Genomic DNA, 13,071 nt, shown 5'->3' on the forward strand with positions numbered 1-13,071 from the left:
TCGAGCATTGGCCCTTGCTCCGAGCGTCGTCGTCCATCTCTCGCCATCACCATCGCGGCGCCTCGCTGACCTGCCCTCGCTCAGCCGACCCTTGCGCCGCACTGCTCTTCTCGCCGTCGACTGCTCCTCCTCGTCACGCCTCACGCCCTCCTCACGCTCGACGCTCCTCCTCGCGCACCTCTGCGCCTCTGTGCTTGCACCCCTCGCACGCACCGGGATCTGCTTGACATCACAGCTTGACCTCGCCGAGCCAGGCGCGCCGTCGGCTGCGGCACCGTCCAGCACAGGCCGCTCGCCGCCATGCCGCCGCCGCCCAACACCTCGGTGCCCATGGCCGTCGGCGAGCTGCCGAGCTATCCGCCACGGCCATGGTATCGCCGTGTGCCGTTCATCTCGACGGAGCCGCGGGCGCCGCTCTCCAACTTTGCCAACCCGACCATCTCGCCCGAGGCAAAGGCCAACATCCTGAGCAAGCTCACCTTCTCCTGGCTCAACGGCCTGCTCACCGTCGGCTACACGCGGCCACTGGCGCCCGATGACCTGTACTGCCTGCAGGACGACATCCTTGCCGAGCAGTACGCCGACCGCCTCGAGGCGGCATGGGAGCGGCAAGTGGCGCGTGCCAACGCCATCAACGCCGCCTATGCCGCCAAGCACGGCGTGGCGCCGGGCAAGCTGGAGCAGGGCGAGAAGGCGGGCAGTAACACGCCTCCGCCGCGTGCCAGCGTCTGGCGACGGCTGGCGCGGCGGGCGCCCAAGGCACACAAGCCGGCCGAGCCGTCGCTCGTGTGGGCGATGAACGAGGTGGTCCTGTGGTACTTCTGGACCGGCGGCTTCATGAAGCTGCTCGCCGACATCGGCACCATCACGTCGCCGCTGCTGCTGCGCGCCATCACCGAGTTCGTCTCGGACTCGTACAACAGCGTGCGCGTCGCCGGCGCGCCACCGGCGCCGAGCATCGGGCCCGGCATCGGCCTTGGCCTCGGCCTGTTCTTCGTGCAGCTGGCCATTGTCTTTCTCAACGTGCACTCCTTCTACCGCGGCTTCGGCACGGGCATCCGCCTGCGCACTGCGCTCATCCACGCCACGTACCGCCGCGCGCTCAAGCTCTCGAACCGCGCCCGTGTCAGCGGCGGGCTGGGCACGGCCAAGCTCGTCAGCCTGATCAGTGCGGACGTCAGCCGCATAGACTACTGTTGCCAGTTCTTCCACATGGCCTGGACCTCGCTCGTGTGAGTAGGCGCAGACAGACGGCAGAGCGGCCCATGCTGACAGTGGCCACCCCACAGCCAAATAGCAATCTGTCTTGCGCTCATGATCTACACGCTCGGCTACTCGGCGCTGCCGGGCTTCGCCTTTGTGCTGCTGCTCTCGCCGACGCAGTCGCTCATCACCAAGCACCTCTTCTCGCTGCGCAAGCGCTCGATGCGCTGGACCGATGCGCGCGTCAAGGCCATCACCGAGCTCATGTCGGGCATCCGCGTCATCAAGACGTTCGCCTGGGAGGTGCCGTATCTCGAGCGCATCGCCACGCTGCGCGCCAAGGAGCTCTCGTTTCTGCGACGCCGGCTCGGCTGGCGCAGCGCCAACATCGCCGTCGCCTTCGCCGTGCCGACGCTCGCGGCCGTCATCAGCTTCATCACGTATAGCGCCACGGGCCACAGCCTCACCGGCGAGGCGGGCCGCATCTTCTCGGCGCTGACGTTCTTCCAGCTGCTGCGCACGCCGCTGCAGTTCCTGCCCGTCTCGTGGAACGCCATCGCGGATGCGACAAATGCGGCACGACGTGTGTCCCTCGTGTTCAAGGGCGAGGTCGCACCCGAGGGCCACCCTGTCGACCGGCACCAGACCGAGGGCCTCTTGGTGTCAGACGCCAGCTTCGAGTGGGACAGCGCGCCGCCGACGCTCAAGGGCGGCAAGGGCGGTGCGCCGGGCGTGGCCAAGGACGCAAAGCAGCTGCGCCAGGACTCCGAAAAGACAGCTTCCGACCCGGCGCCGCGCCCGTCGCGCCTCGAGAACATCACGATGCAGGTCCCGCGGGGCAGCCTCGTGGCGATCGTCGGCCCGATCGGCTCGGGCAAGAGCTCGCTGATCAGCGCGCTCGCGGGCGAGATGCGCAAGACGGCCGGCAGCGTGACGCTCGGCGGCTCGCTCGGCCTCTGCGCGCAGTCGGCGTGGATCCTGAGCTCGACAGTCCGCAACAACATCATCTTCGGCAAGGAGTACGACGAGGCACGCTACAAGCGCGTCGTGCGCGACTGCTGTCTGCTGCCCGACTTTGCGATGCTGCCCGACGGCGACCAGACGGTCGTCGGCGAGAAGGGCGTGTCGCTGTCGGGCGGCCAGCGCCAGCGCGTCAACATCGCGCGCGCCGTGTACCACGACGATGAAGTCATCCTTCTAGACGATTGCTTCTCAGCGCTCGATGCGCACGTCGGCGAGGCCGTGTTCCGCCGCGTCATCCTCGGCTCGATGCGGCAGAAGACGCGCATCCTGGCGACGCACGCGCTGCACCTGCTCGCATCCGTGGACTACATCTACACGCTCGACGGCGGGCGCATCGCCGAGCACGGCACGTATGAGGCGCTGATGCGCAACGCCGGCTCGTTCGCGCAGTACGTCGACAAGTACGGCGGTGTGCAGGGCGGCGCCGTGCGCATGGAGCACCTCGAGGACGTCGACGAGGCCGACACCGTGGACAGCGAGGCCACGAAGCTCAACGACGACAAGGCTGCGCACCGTGCCACCGACCGCGAGGTGGATCCGACCGTCTCGGCCCCGAACGACGCCAAGGCACAGGACGGTCTCTCCGAGGGCGACCCGGAGAAGAAGAAGCGCGAGCTCGTCGAGGGCAGCAAGCCCAAGGCGCTGATGCAGGTCGAGGAGCGCAACACCGGCTCCGTGTCCAAGCACACGTATGCGCAGTACTTTGGCGCGGGCAACATCGCCCTGCTGCTGCCGCTCTTCGTGCTGGCCGTCATCGTCTTCCAGGGCTCGACGATCCTCAGTCCGCTCTGGCTGCTCTGGTGGCAGGAGCAGACGTACGGCCTGCAGCAGGGCGCCTACATGGGCGGCTATGCTGCATTCGGCATTGGCCAGGCCGTGGGCCTGCTGTGCATGGGCCAGGTGTTCGCATTCTTCACGTACTTCAGCTCGCGCACGCTGCACCGCCGCGCCCTCGAGCGTGTGGCCCATGCGCCGACATCCTTCTTCGACACGACGCCGCTCGGTCGCATCACGCATCGCTTCAGCAAGGACGTCGACGTGATCGACAACGTCATCGGCGACGCCATTCGCACGTTCCTCGGCACAGTGTGAGTCACGTCGCGCTGCCCGCCTTGCAGTGCATCACTGACACACATGCGCAGCGTCCAAGTAATTGGCTCGATCGTGCTGATCGCCTACCTCACGCCGTACTTCCTCATCGCCGTCGGCGTCATGGTCGTCTGCTACCTCTGGACGGGCCTGTACTACCGCACGAGCTCGCGCGAGCTGCGCCGCCTCGACGCCGTGCTCCGCTCGCAGATGTACGAGCACTTCTCCGAGTCGCTCACCGGCATCAGCACGATCCGCGCGTACAGCGAGTCGAAGACGTTTCTGCACGAGAACGCCCGGCGCATCGACGTTGAGAACAGGTGAGCGAGCCGGCAGGCCGCCGTATCCATCGCATCTCTCACACCTCCTCCAGGGCATACTGGCTGTCGATGGCCTGCCAGCGCTGGCTCTCCATCCGCCTCGACTCGTTCGGCGCGTTCCTCGTGCTGGCCGTCGCCATGCTCACCGTCGGCACGCGCTTCACGATCAGCCCGGGCCAGACCGGCGTGGCGCTCTCCTACATCCTCTCCGCGCAGAGCATCTGGTCGTGGGTCATCCGGCAGAGCGCCGAGATCGAGAACAACATGAGCTCGGTCGAGCGCATGGTGCACTACGCCAACCACGTCGAGACGGAGCCGCCGCACTCGGTGCCCGAGACGGACAGCAAGCTGCCGGCTGCGTGGCCTGCCGCGGGCGAGATCCGCTTCGAGCACGTCACTGCCAGACATCGCCCGGACCTGCCCGTCGTGCTCGACGGCATCGACCTGACGATTGCGCCCGGCGAGCACGTGGCCGTCTGCGGCCGCACGGGCGCGGGCAAGAGCACTCGTGAGTCCGAGCCGTCTGCCTTCGCTGGAGCTTGCTCACGCGCTCCCACAGTCGTCACGCTGCTGCTGCGTCTCATGGAGCTCTCTGGCGGCTCAATCAAGATCGACGGCGTGGACATCGCCGGGCTCGGCCTTGCGGCGCTGCGGAGCAAGATCTCCATAATCCCCCAGGACGCACTTTTGTTCTCTGGCTCGCTGCGCTACAATCTCGACCCGCTCGACGAGCGTGACGATGCAACGCTCAACGACGCCATGCGCCGCGCGTGCCTCGTCAAGGGCCCGTCCGAGTCGTCAGCGTCGAGCATGACGGTGGAGCCGCAGTCGGAGGAGTCCGGCACGGCACAGCTCACGCTCGACACCGAGATTGAGGAGGAGGGCCGCAATCTCTCCGTCGGCCAGCGCGCCCTCGTCTCGATGGCCCGGGCGCTCGCGCGCGGCACCCAGATCGTCGTGCTGGACGAGGCTACTGGTGAGTGGTGTGATTGTGCCCCTCGCGGCATCGTGGCTCACTGTCCTCTCTGCAGCCTCTGTCGACTACTCGACCGACGCAGCCATCCAGCGCACGCTGTCCGTCGACATGGCAGCACGTACAGTGCTGACCGTTGCGCACCGCATGCACACCATCCTTGCCTACGTGAGTGTCACTTGGCGCATTCGGTCCTACATCAGCTCACGCCTCGCTGCAGGACCGCGTGTGCGTGCTCGACAGCGGCCGCCTCGTCGAGGCAGGCCCGCCGCTCGAGCTCTTCGACCGCGGCGCGGCCGACGGCGCATTCCGCCGCATGGCCGACAGCTCCAACATCGGGCGCCGCGAGATCGAAGAGGCGCAGGCAAAGCGACAGCAGCTGCGTGCAGCTCACCGCCCGCCGCCGGCCTCGACCCTGCCCTAGACCTAGATGAGCAGCGCTCCACCCTTGCTTCGTTTGCACTGGCCGACCCGCGCGCTCTTTGTGCTGCTCCAAAACCTGCTCTGCTTCTGCACGCCGCGGCATCTGTACTCCTATTCATGCATTAACGAGACACGTTCCAGAATCAGAGAGAGGCCTGAGTGACGAGGTGCTTCTTGAGGAAACGCAGGTAGTCTGCCGTCGCGCGCTTGAAGTGCTGCGAGGGGGTCAGCGGCAGGCCAGCGCGTCTTCCATAAGTACGCTCACCTCGCCCTTGTAGATGGAAAAGTGCGACTGCAGCAGAGCGTCAGTGCTGCGCTCTGCAGCTTGCTAGCCAGGCTGCGCACCATGTCTTCGTAGTCGGTGATCTCGGCACGCGGCGCCTTCTTGGCATACGCCCGCGTCGCATTTGGCGGACACACGCTGTCGCTGCCGCAGATGGCAAAGTAGATGGGCGCCTTGACCTGCGAGGTCTTGGCGCCCGGCCGCAGAAAAGGCATCTGCAGCACGAGGCGCGCAGCAACTAGGCCATTGACCGTCTCAAACGCCTCGCGCTTCTCTTCGGGCACGAGCGCCAGGTAGCCGTCCCAGGCGTCGTGCGAGTTCATCAGCGCCACCTCGCCCGGCTTGCCGGCGCACGGCACGGAGAGATGCTCGCGCTCGGACCAGAAGAAGTAGTCGCGGAGCGCGCGGCCAAGCTGTGTGGCTGCGTCAGTGCTGATCGTCAAGCAGCATCGCTCGGGAGACGCACCAGCTGCACTGATGCCAGCGGCGTCACGCAAAGGGCCGAGCGGATGCCGTCGGTGAAGGGGCACTGCGCCGAGTGCGTCAGCGACTGATCACCAGCCAGAGTCTGTGCTGCGCACCTGCGAAATCACAGCTGCGACCTCCTTGTGGCGCGCCGCCACCTCAATGACATGGCCGCCGCCGAACGAGGCTGAGGGACAGCGGGTCAGGAGCAGTGCACGCAGCAGCTCGCACGCGGCAGCTTACTGCCAAAGATGGCGATGCGCGCCGGGTCGACGAGCTCGTGCTGCTTCACGTAGCTGAGCACGGCGTCCCAATCACGCTGCTGCCTGCAGGAGACGAGGCCATCAGCAGCGCACCGAGCACTCGCGCTTGGCACACGCACTTCCACCAGTCGAGCACCTGGCGCGGCGCATTGCCCTTGGAGGCGCCAAACTGCAGCGCGACGTGTCAGCCCCGCCCGCCGTGCTGCGCCGCGCGCCCGACACTCACGCCGGCGTAGTCAAAGGCAATCGCCGCGTAGCCGGCCTCCTGGAACACAGCGCAGTAGTCGTCGAGGCCCTGCCTGCGAGCTGCGTCAGCGACACTGCGCATCCGCACCGCGCTGGCTGCTCACTCGCGCGTGCCGCCGAGGCCGTGGCCGCAGACGACGACGGGCCCGCGCTTGCCCGACGGCGCCGGGTAGTACCAGGCGGCAAGCAGCGCGTCGTTGGCGGGCGAGGCAATCTCGATGTCCTGGCGGCGCGGCGAGCCCGTGTTGTCGGCGAGGTTGTGCGTCATGGCTGGCGGTGCGTGCGGTTGCGAGGCAGGCATGTGCGGCGTACGGATGCACCCGACAGCGAGGCCGGGCTTCTTATAGAACGGCTCTCGGCGAGCTCCGCACTGCGCTGGGAGCAGCAAGTCGAGTGCCGGCGCCGGAACGCGGGGAGATCTGCATTCACAGCAAGGCAGCGGAGCAGCGCAGCATCGGACCTGTCAGCCTGCAAGCGCAGCATCAGAGGCCGCAGCCGCTCAGCATCAGCGGCTTGCCGGCGGTCTGGCGGAGGCTAAAACGCGAAAGCTGCGACACGGCCCGGCTGCCCGGCAGCAGATCGTGGGACGCTGCAGCGCGACCACGCACCACCAGCACATCGCACCTCACTCGCCGCGCCGCCGACTTCTCGAGCGCTTTGTCTGATCCGCGGCTTGGGCTCGCAGCATGCTCTCGCGTCGCCAGACGGCAGCATCCGCTCCTGATGAGGCAGCGCCGAGCTTGAGGGCTCGGCCTCGGGCGTGCGCCGCGGAATTCCACGGCGTCCATCGTCGGAGCTCGGGAGGCGGCCGTCGCCCTTGGCCGAGTTCCGTGCGCCTTCCGCCATCTCGATTCACGGCTGGGCTCTCATCTCATGTGCAGCGTCTCGCTCATGGCGCAGCGCTGAGACGGAGGCTTAGCGCAGGATGCAGAGTATCGTCGTTACGAGTGCAAGCCAAGCTAAAGTACAGGAGGGCGCCGCGGAGGGGCGCGCGTGGGTCACGTACAAGCACAGAAGTCGCGAGGCCGCCTTGCATCGCGCATCGGGAGGTGACAGGAGGGAGATGGATGCCCAGAGGTATAGAGAAAGGGAACAGACGGCGCACACAGCGACGAGCGTCGGTGCCATCACCAGCTGCCGCGGCCGCCGCCGCCGCGTCCACGCCAGCCGGCGCCGCGGGCACGGGCGCCCCAGCCCGAGCCGCCTCCTCGCGGTGCGGCAGGCCACGCCGGCGCACCCATGCCCGGCGCAGCGTGCGGTGGGCCGCCGCCACGAGGCACGCCGGGAGGACCGCCTCGTGCCGCAGGCGGCCCGCCGGGACCGCCAAACCAGCCTCGGCCGCGGCCGCGCCACGCACCCATGCCTGGCGCACCGGCGCCGGGAGGGCCTGGCCGCGGCGGACCCTCGCCAGGCGCCGCATCGGGCGCGAAGCCAGGCACAAAGCCGCCAGCAGGCTCCAGGCCGCCGCCAGGCATCGCACCTGGAGCAACTGGGCGCTGCGGCACGGGCGCTCGCGGGCTGGGCGGCAGCGCCGGCGCGCCAAAGTCGGGCGCCGGCATGCCGTCGTCGAGCGAGCCGCGCGGCCCGTTGGGCCCGCCAAAGTCGCCCGAGCTGGCTCGCAGCGTCGGGCTGGGGCTGGGCGTCTGGTTCGGCGCGCCGCCCATCGACACGTCGACCGACATGCGGCCGCCCATCGCGTGCGGCGGGCTCATGCTGCTCGCGCTGGCGTTGGAGAAGGAGTTGGAGTGCCGGCGCGCGCCGGGATGGCTCGCAGGTGCATCGCCGGGCCGCGCAAAGGTCGGCTGGCCCATGGCGGCTGAGGGCATGCGCGGCCCTGGGCCGGCAGCATTGATAAGTGCCTTGGGCCCGCGAGGCGGGTTGAAGCCAGGCGTCCCGGGTGGAGGCGCCGCGGGAAAGGGACGCTCGAAGCCGGGGCCAGGAGCGCCCGCCGGGGGTGCCTCGGCTGAGCCCAGAGCTGCACGGAACGCCTGTCGGAAGTTGCTTGGCGGCCGCGGTGCGGGTACGGACGTCGGCACGTTGCTGGGAGGCGGAGGCGCAGCCCATGCCGGCGGTGCGACAGGACCAGTGGCGCTCTGAGACATCGCTGCCTGCGGCATCGCGGCCTGAAATGGCGTCGCGGCACCGTATGCAGGGGCGCGCGGACCTGCCAGAGCGGTGGGGCTTGTCATGTATGGCGGCAGAGGCGGCCGCGCGCCAAACGGACTGGCGGCCGTGATGGGCGTGCGAGGCGGCGGAGGCGACTTCGGCCGCAGCGGTGCAGGCGGGAAGTAGCTGGCGACGCCCGGCGGGGTCGCGGAGCGCGGCGGGCGCGGGGCCAGCGGTGCTGGTGCCGGCGCTGCCTCGACTGGCGTGACGCTGGGCTCGGACGGCGTCTGCACTGCGGAAGCATTGGCCTCCGTCGTGCGACGCTCTGCCAGACGCTTCTTGTACTCCGCAAGCGTAAGTTTGGCTCGCGCAGGTTCGGGAGCAGGAGCAGGCTCGGGCGCAGCGGCCGGGGCGGGCTCGAACGGCTGCGGCTGCGACGGCGAGGACGTCACCTCGGCGCGGGCAGCGAGGTCAGCTTGCTGCGTCGGTGTGCGGTCTCGCGTGCCGCGCGAGTCATCGTCCTCCGAACCGTCGCTATCCTCGCTCGAGATAACCAGGCGTGGCTTCTTGACCTTGGCGACGCGCGCAGGGTCGGAAGACCGGGCGCGCTTCGTTATGCTTTGCTTGTGCGAGGGACGCTGCCGCTCCTCGCCGGACGACTCGCTCTCGGCCAGGTCAGCGAGCGACATGCGCTGCTGCTGCTTGCGCGCCTTGGCCAGCTTCGCCGCGGCCAGGTTGTTGGCGTTGCGTGCGCGGAGGGCAGCCTCCGACAGGTCAGACGTGCGCGAGACATCAGCATCGTCCTCTTTCGCCGAGCTGCGTCGCCGCGAGCCCTTGGAAGAGGCCACACGCTGATCGTCGCCGCTGCTGTCCGGGTCCGAGAGGATGTCGGAGAACGCCGCAGTCGACACGGTCGAGTTCTTGCGGAGCGTAGGCGCAGGGCTCAGGCTGGCATCCGAGAGAGATGAGCCTTCGCCGTCGTCCGGCGCCGAAGTCAGAGGAGAGCTGGGCTCGATAGACTTGCCGGCCCGGCGGCGCTTCTTTGCCGAGCGTGAAGATGACTTTGGCGCAGCGCCGTCGTCCTCGTCGCTGTCTTCCACGCGTGGCCGGCTGCGGCGCGCCTTCGGAGGCTTGGGACTGGCCTTGGACGACACGCGGCTGCGCTTCTTCGACTGCTGTCCGCGAGGCAGCGGTGTGCTGCGCGACTTTGACATGCGCCGCGAGCCCGCGACGCCATCGCCCTCGGCATCGGACTCCTCGCCGTTGGAGTACGTCGCCTTGAGACGCGTGCCAGACACTCGCTTCTTGAGCGGCAGCAAGCTGGAGCTGCCGTCCTCTTCGAGCTGCTCGCGACGGATGAGGTCTCGCAATTCGTCGTCCTCATCCTCCTCGTCCTCGAGGTCAGTCAGACCGGACAGCGGCTCTGTCAGCGACGAGGCGGCAGAGGGCGCGTCGCTCATGTCCTCGTCGGACGACACAGCCTCTGCCTTGACCTCGTCCATGTCCGCGTCGCCCGCAGCGGCGCGCCGCTCGGCGAGTGCTCGTCTCTCGGCGTCTTTGATGGCGCGCAGGTAGTCCGCCTCTTGCACCAGCCCCACACGCCCATCTGCTGTCGTCTGGTATGGCACATCGAGACCGCGCAGCGTCAGGTCGACCTTCTCCTCCTCGTCTGGCGCATCGGCGCTGTCCGCGGGTGTCGGCGGCATGCTCGTCGTGCGCCACCAGCGCCGCACGCCCACCAGTGGCTCAAAGTCTGGCGGGCGGATCTTGCGGTGCGACTTGCTGCCGGGCATGGCGACGTTCTGCATGCTCATGCCCTGCGCCAGGCGCAGCATCTGTGCGATGGCGCAGTCCTGTCGCCGGGCGTTGTTTGCGCTCGCATGGCCACCCTGGCCCGCGGGCGCCGCTGCACTGCCGATGCACGCGCAGAGTGCCGCGCCGAGCAGCACGGCAAGCACAGCATTCATGCTGGCGCTGAAGCGCGTGTTGACGTAGGGAAAGTCGCCGCGCTCTGCCAGTGCGGCAATGGCCGCATTGCGCCTCTCGCGCTCCGTGGTGCGCGCGCCCGAGGCGACCTTGGCAGCGATCGCAGCTGCAGCTAATGCCGCGCTGCTCGCGCCCTCGCCGTCGGTCGACGCAGAGGGCACGCCGAGGGCTGGATTCTTGACCAGCGCAGGCAGCAGGTGCACAATGTGCTCGTCGTCCCACTCCCAGCCGAGCGTGATCTCGTGCGTGCGCTGAATGTCCACGAGGCTGAAGATGCCAAAGAGCAGCTCCGGCTCGGCCTCGGCAGGCGAGTCGGCACCCTCAAGCGCGTCGCGCGCAAAGAGAATCGGGCGCAGGACAGCGTTCGGGTGGCAGGACGAGCGCGCAAAGCGCGCCTCGGTGCCGAAGCGCCGCGCATCGATCGCCAGAGCCAGCGGCGGCGGAAAGAGGTGGACATGCGGCTTGGGCGTGCCGATCGCATGGTACTGGTTGACAGGGTCGGCGCGGTACTTGTCCGCCGAGAGCAGCTCGCCGCGGTACTCGGTGATGAAGGCGCCCTTCGGAATCGGCGCATCGGCAAAGAGGCCGTGCATGACCGGCCGCGAGAAGGTGCGCGAGGCGCACCAGGGCCGAGACGGCTCCGAGGGCAGCGGCGCGATCGACATGACGTTGCCAAAGATGGCGCCGGCGGCACCCTCCGAGATGTGCTTGACGTACGTGGGCGACGCCAGCGCATCGAGACTGGGACCCGACAGCTCGATCGGGACGCACTCGCCGCCAACAGGCGTGAGCGGATCGACCGAGTCCAGAGCAATGTCCTCGTCGCCGGGCGGCGCTGAGCCCGATGCCGGCTGCACGATCCAGCAATCCCTGTCGCCGAAGCGCTCGGGTCCAGCGGTGCGCAGCGCCTGGCGCCGCGCGCTACCGTACTCGGCCATGGCGGCCTCGAGCGTGGCCAGACAGCGAGGCTCTGCGACGATGCTGCGCTCCGTTGGCGTGAACTCGGCATGCCAAGCCTCCAGGCGCTCCAGCGCACGCTCGTCGGCTTCGGCGGCGGCGATGCTTGCGGCGGACGTCGCCAGAGTCGCCGCACCTCCGTTGCCATTGCTCGCAGCGCGCGATGCGGTGAGCGGCGTCAGCGGCCCGGCAAAGGAGGTGCCTGCGCGCGGCGTGCCTGCTGCGGGTGTATCCGCGCCCGGCGTCTTGCGCCCGCTCTTCGCCGTGCCTTTCTTCTTGCCCTTGCCACCGACCTGGGCGCTCTCAGGCGGCACGAAGCCGGCAGAACTAAGGTCTATGCTGACGCTGGGCTTGCGGCCTCGCGATGGCGGCTGGCGCTGGCCCGGCTGCTCGTGCGGCGACTGTTGCGCGGGTGCCGGCGGCGAGCTGGCAGGCTGCTGTGGCTGAGCCTGCTGCTGCGTCTGCGGTGAGCCAGCGGTGGCCTCGCCTCGGGGAGACGGCAGGCCGGCGGCGTGAGCGGCGGCCCACGCAGCACTCGTGCTCATGCGCCGCGCCGTCTCGACGGCTTTGCGCGTCTCGGCCTCGCGTCGCTTCTGCTGATGCTGCTGGGCGAAGTGCATGTTGACCGGGCGCGGGTCGCACGTCTCGCAGAGATACTCATCCGGCACCGACGACTGCGACATGCCAAAGCACGCGCAGTGCTGCCAGACGAGACAGCGCTCGCACTGAATGGTGAAGCCGTCGTCGGTGTCGTAGCCGCAGATGCAGCTGGCGCGGAGGGTGAGTAGAGAGGTAGGCTCAGGAGCGCCAATCTGACTCACCGAATGACGCCGCCCTCCTCGTCAACGGTCGCATCGTCTTCGTCGTCGTCGTCCACTGCTGCCTCGTCCTCGTGCTCGCTGCTGGCCGGCGGCTGCTGTGCGGTGGCATCGTCGGCGCGATTGCTGCTGCTCGGCGCAGTGGAAAGCGTGCTGCTGGGCTGCGCCTTGGCGGCGCCTACCGGCGACGGTGGCACGGAGCGACGGCGCGACGAGGGTGGGTCGTGGAAAAGGACCGGCGCGTCCTTTGCGGCACTCGCGTCTTGCCGCAGAGGCGTGATCTCGTCGCGCGACTCTTCTGCGCCCACGGGAGCAGGAGCTGATTCGATCGCAGCTCCTGATGGCGCAAGGACATCTTGTGATGATGCAGCGCTCTCGAGGGGGGCCTTGGGCCGTGATGGCGAGGGTGCATCGAGGAGCGAGAGCGACATCTTTGGCGGGCCGAGCGAGGGCTCGGCAGCATCGCTCGCGGCCTCAGTGACCGGCACAGCAGCTTCGGCCGCAGGCACATCGACAGCCTCAGATGGCCCGGCGCCGGCGGTGGGCGAGATGTCGCTCGCGGGCGCGGCCGCTGGGGCTGCCGCGGCCTCGGCCATGGCGGCTGGCACCGGCGCGACGAGCGTCGGATGCGACGACGCTGCCGCCAGGCCCAGGCGCCTGCTCAGAGCAGAGGGGAGCACAGAGACCGCGGACAGAGGGCCATCGCCTGGCGGCGAGCAGCCGCGGAGAAGAGCAGTCGGTGAGGTGTGGTGGTGAGGGTGCGCAGTCGAGGTGAGCCGCGCCGGCAGCGAGACGAAGCTGCTGAAAGGCGCACCGATGGCCGGAGTCGCGACCGCGCGCAGGCCAGGCCAGGCAAGGCAGCCAGCCCGGCAGCCAGAGCGCTGTGGGAGGCGCGCACGTGACGCGGCCACGCGTC

General features: G+C 68.8%; 3 protein-coding genes across 3 annotated transcripts; 1 reads left to right on the forward strand and 2 right to left on the reverse strand.

The window, feature by feature from the left end:
• The first annotated feature begins 177 nt into the window (after positions 1-177).
• FA09DRAFT_68246 (hypothetical protein) lies at positions 178-5,162 on the forward strand. Its single transcript, XM_025745775.1, has 7 exons — positions 178-1,232; positions 1,290-3,314; positions 3,369-3,635; positions 3,689-4,143; positions 4,195-4,611; positions 4,667-4,776; positions 4,829-5,162. Exons 1-7 carry the CDS (start codon positions 301-303, stop codon positions 5,030-5,032), a joined length of 4,410 nt encoding a protein of 1,469 aa, XP_025597084.1. The 5' UTR covers positions 178-300; the 3' UTR covers positions 5,033-5,162.
• On the reverse strand, positions 5,140-6,590 carry FA09DRAFT_330899 (alpha/beta-hydrolase; the record flags this gene model as incomplete). The annotated part of the gene is made up of 9 exons (XM_025742787.1): positions 5,140-5,246; positions 5,297-5,323; positions 5,377-5,727; positions 5,781-5,843; positions 5,896-5,966; positions 6,023-6,105; positions 6,162-6,211; positions 6,269-6,341; positions 6,393-6,590. Coding segments are annotated over 9 exons (988 nt in total), but the record flags the coding sequence as incomplete, so codon positions are not given.
• A 625-nt stretch (positions 6,591-7,215) lies between these two features.
• On the reverse strand, positions 7,216-12,913 carry FA09DRAFT_361544 (hypothetical protein). The gene is made up of 2 exons (XM_025745368.1): positions 12,159-12,913; positions 7,216-12,105 (listed from the first exon to the last, which is right to left on the reverse strand). Exons 1-2 carry the CDS (start codon positions 12,749-12,751, stop codon positions 7,416-7,418), a joined length of 5,283 nt encoding a protein of 1,760 aa, XP_025597086.1. The 5' UTR covers positions 12,752-12,913; the 3' UTR covers positions 7,216-7,415.
• Between the last annotated feature and the right edge of the window lie 158 nt (positions 12,914-13,071).

This window comes from Tilletiopsis washingtonensis, assembly GCF_003144115.1.
Source record: "Tilletiopsis washingtonensis strain MCA 4186 unplaced genomic scaffold FA09scaffold_15, whole genome shotgun sequence".
NCBI lineage: Eukaryota > Fungi > Basidiomycota > Exobasidiomycetes > Entylomatales > Tilletiopsis > Tilletiopsis washingtonensis.

Bases quoted from the DNA above. Each gene is read 5' to 3' on its own strand.
- FA09DRAFT_68246 (XM_025745775.1), top strand. From the start codon at position 301: ATGCCGCCGCCGCCCAACACCTCGGTGCCCATGGCCGTCGGCGAGCTG. The intron at 1,233-1,289 runs GTGAGTAGGCGC...GCCACCCCACAG, and splicing joins ATGGCCTGGACCTCGCTCGT to CCAAATAGCAATCTGTCTTG. The intron at 3,636-3,688 runs GTGAGCGAGCCG...CACCTCCTCCAG, and splicing joins CGCATCGACGTTGAGAACAG to GGCATACTGGCTGTCGATGG.
- FA09DRAFT_361544 (XM_025745368.1), bottom strand. From the start codon at position 12,751: ATGGCCGAGGCCGCGGCAGCCCCAGCGGCCGCGCCCGCGAGCGACATC. The intron at 12,106-12,158 runs GTGAGTCAGATT...CCTCCGCGCCAG, and splicing joins GAGGAGGGCGGCGTCATTCG to CTGCATCTGCGGCTACGACA.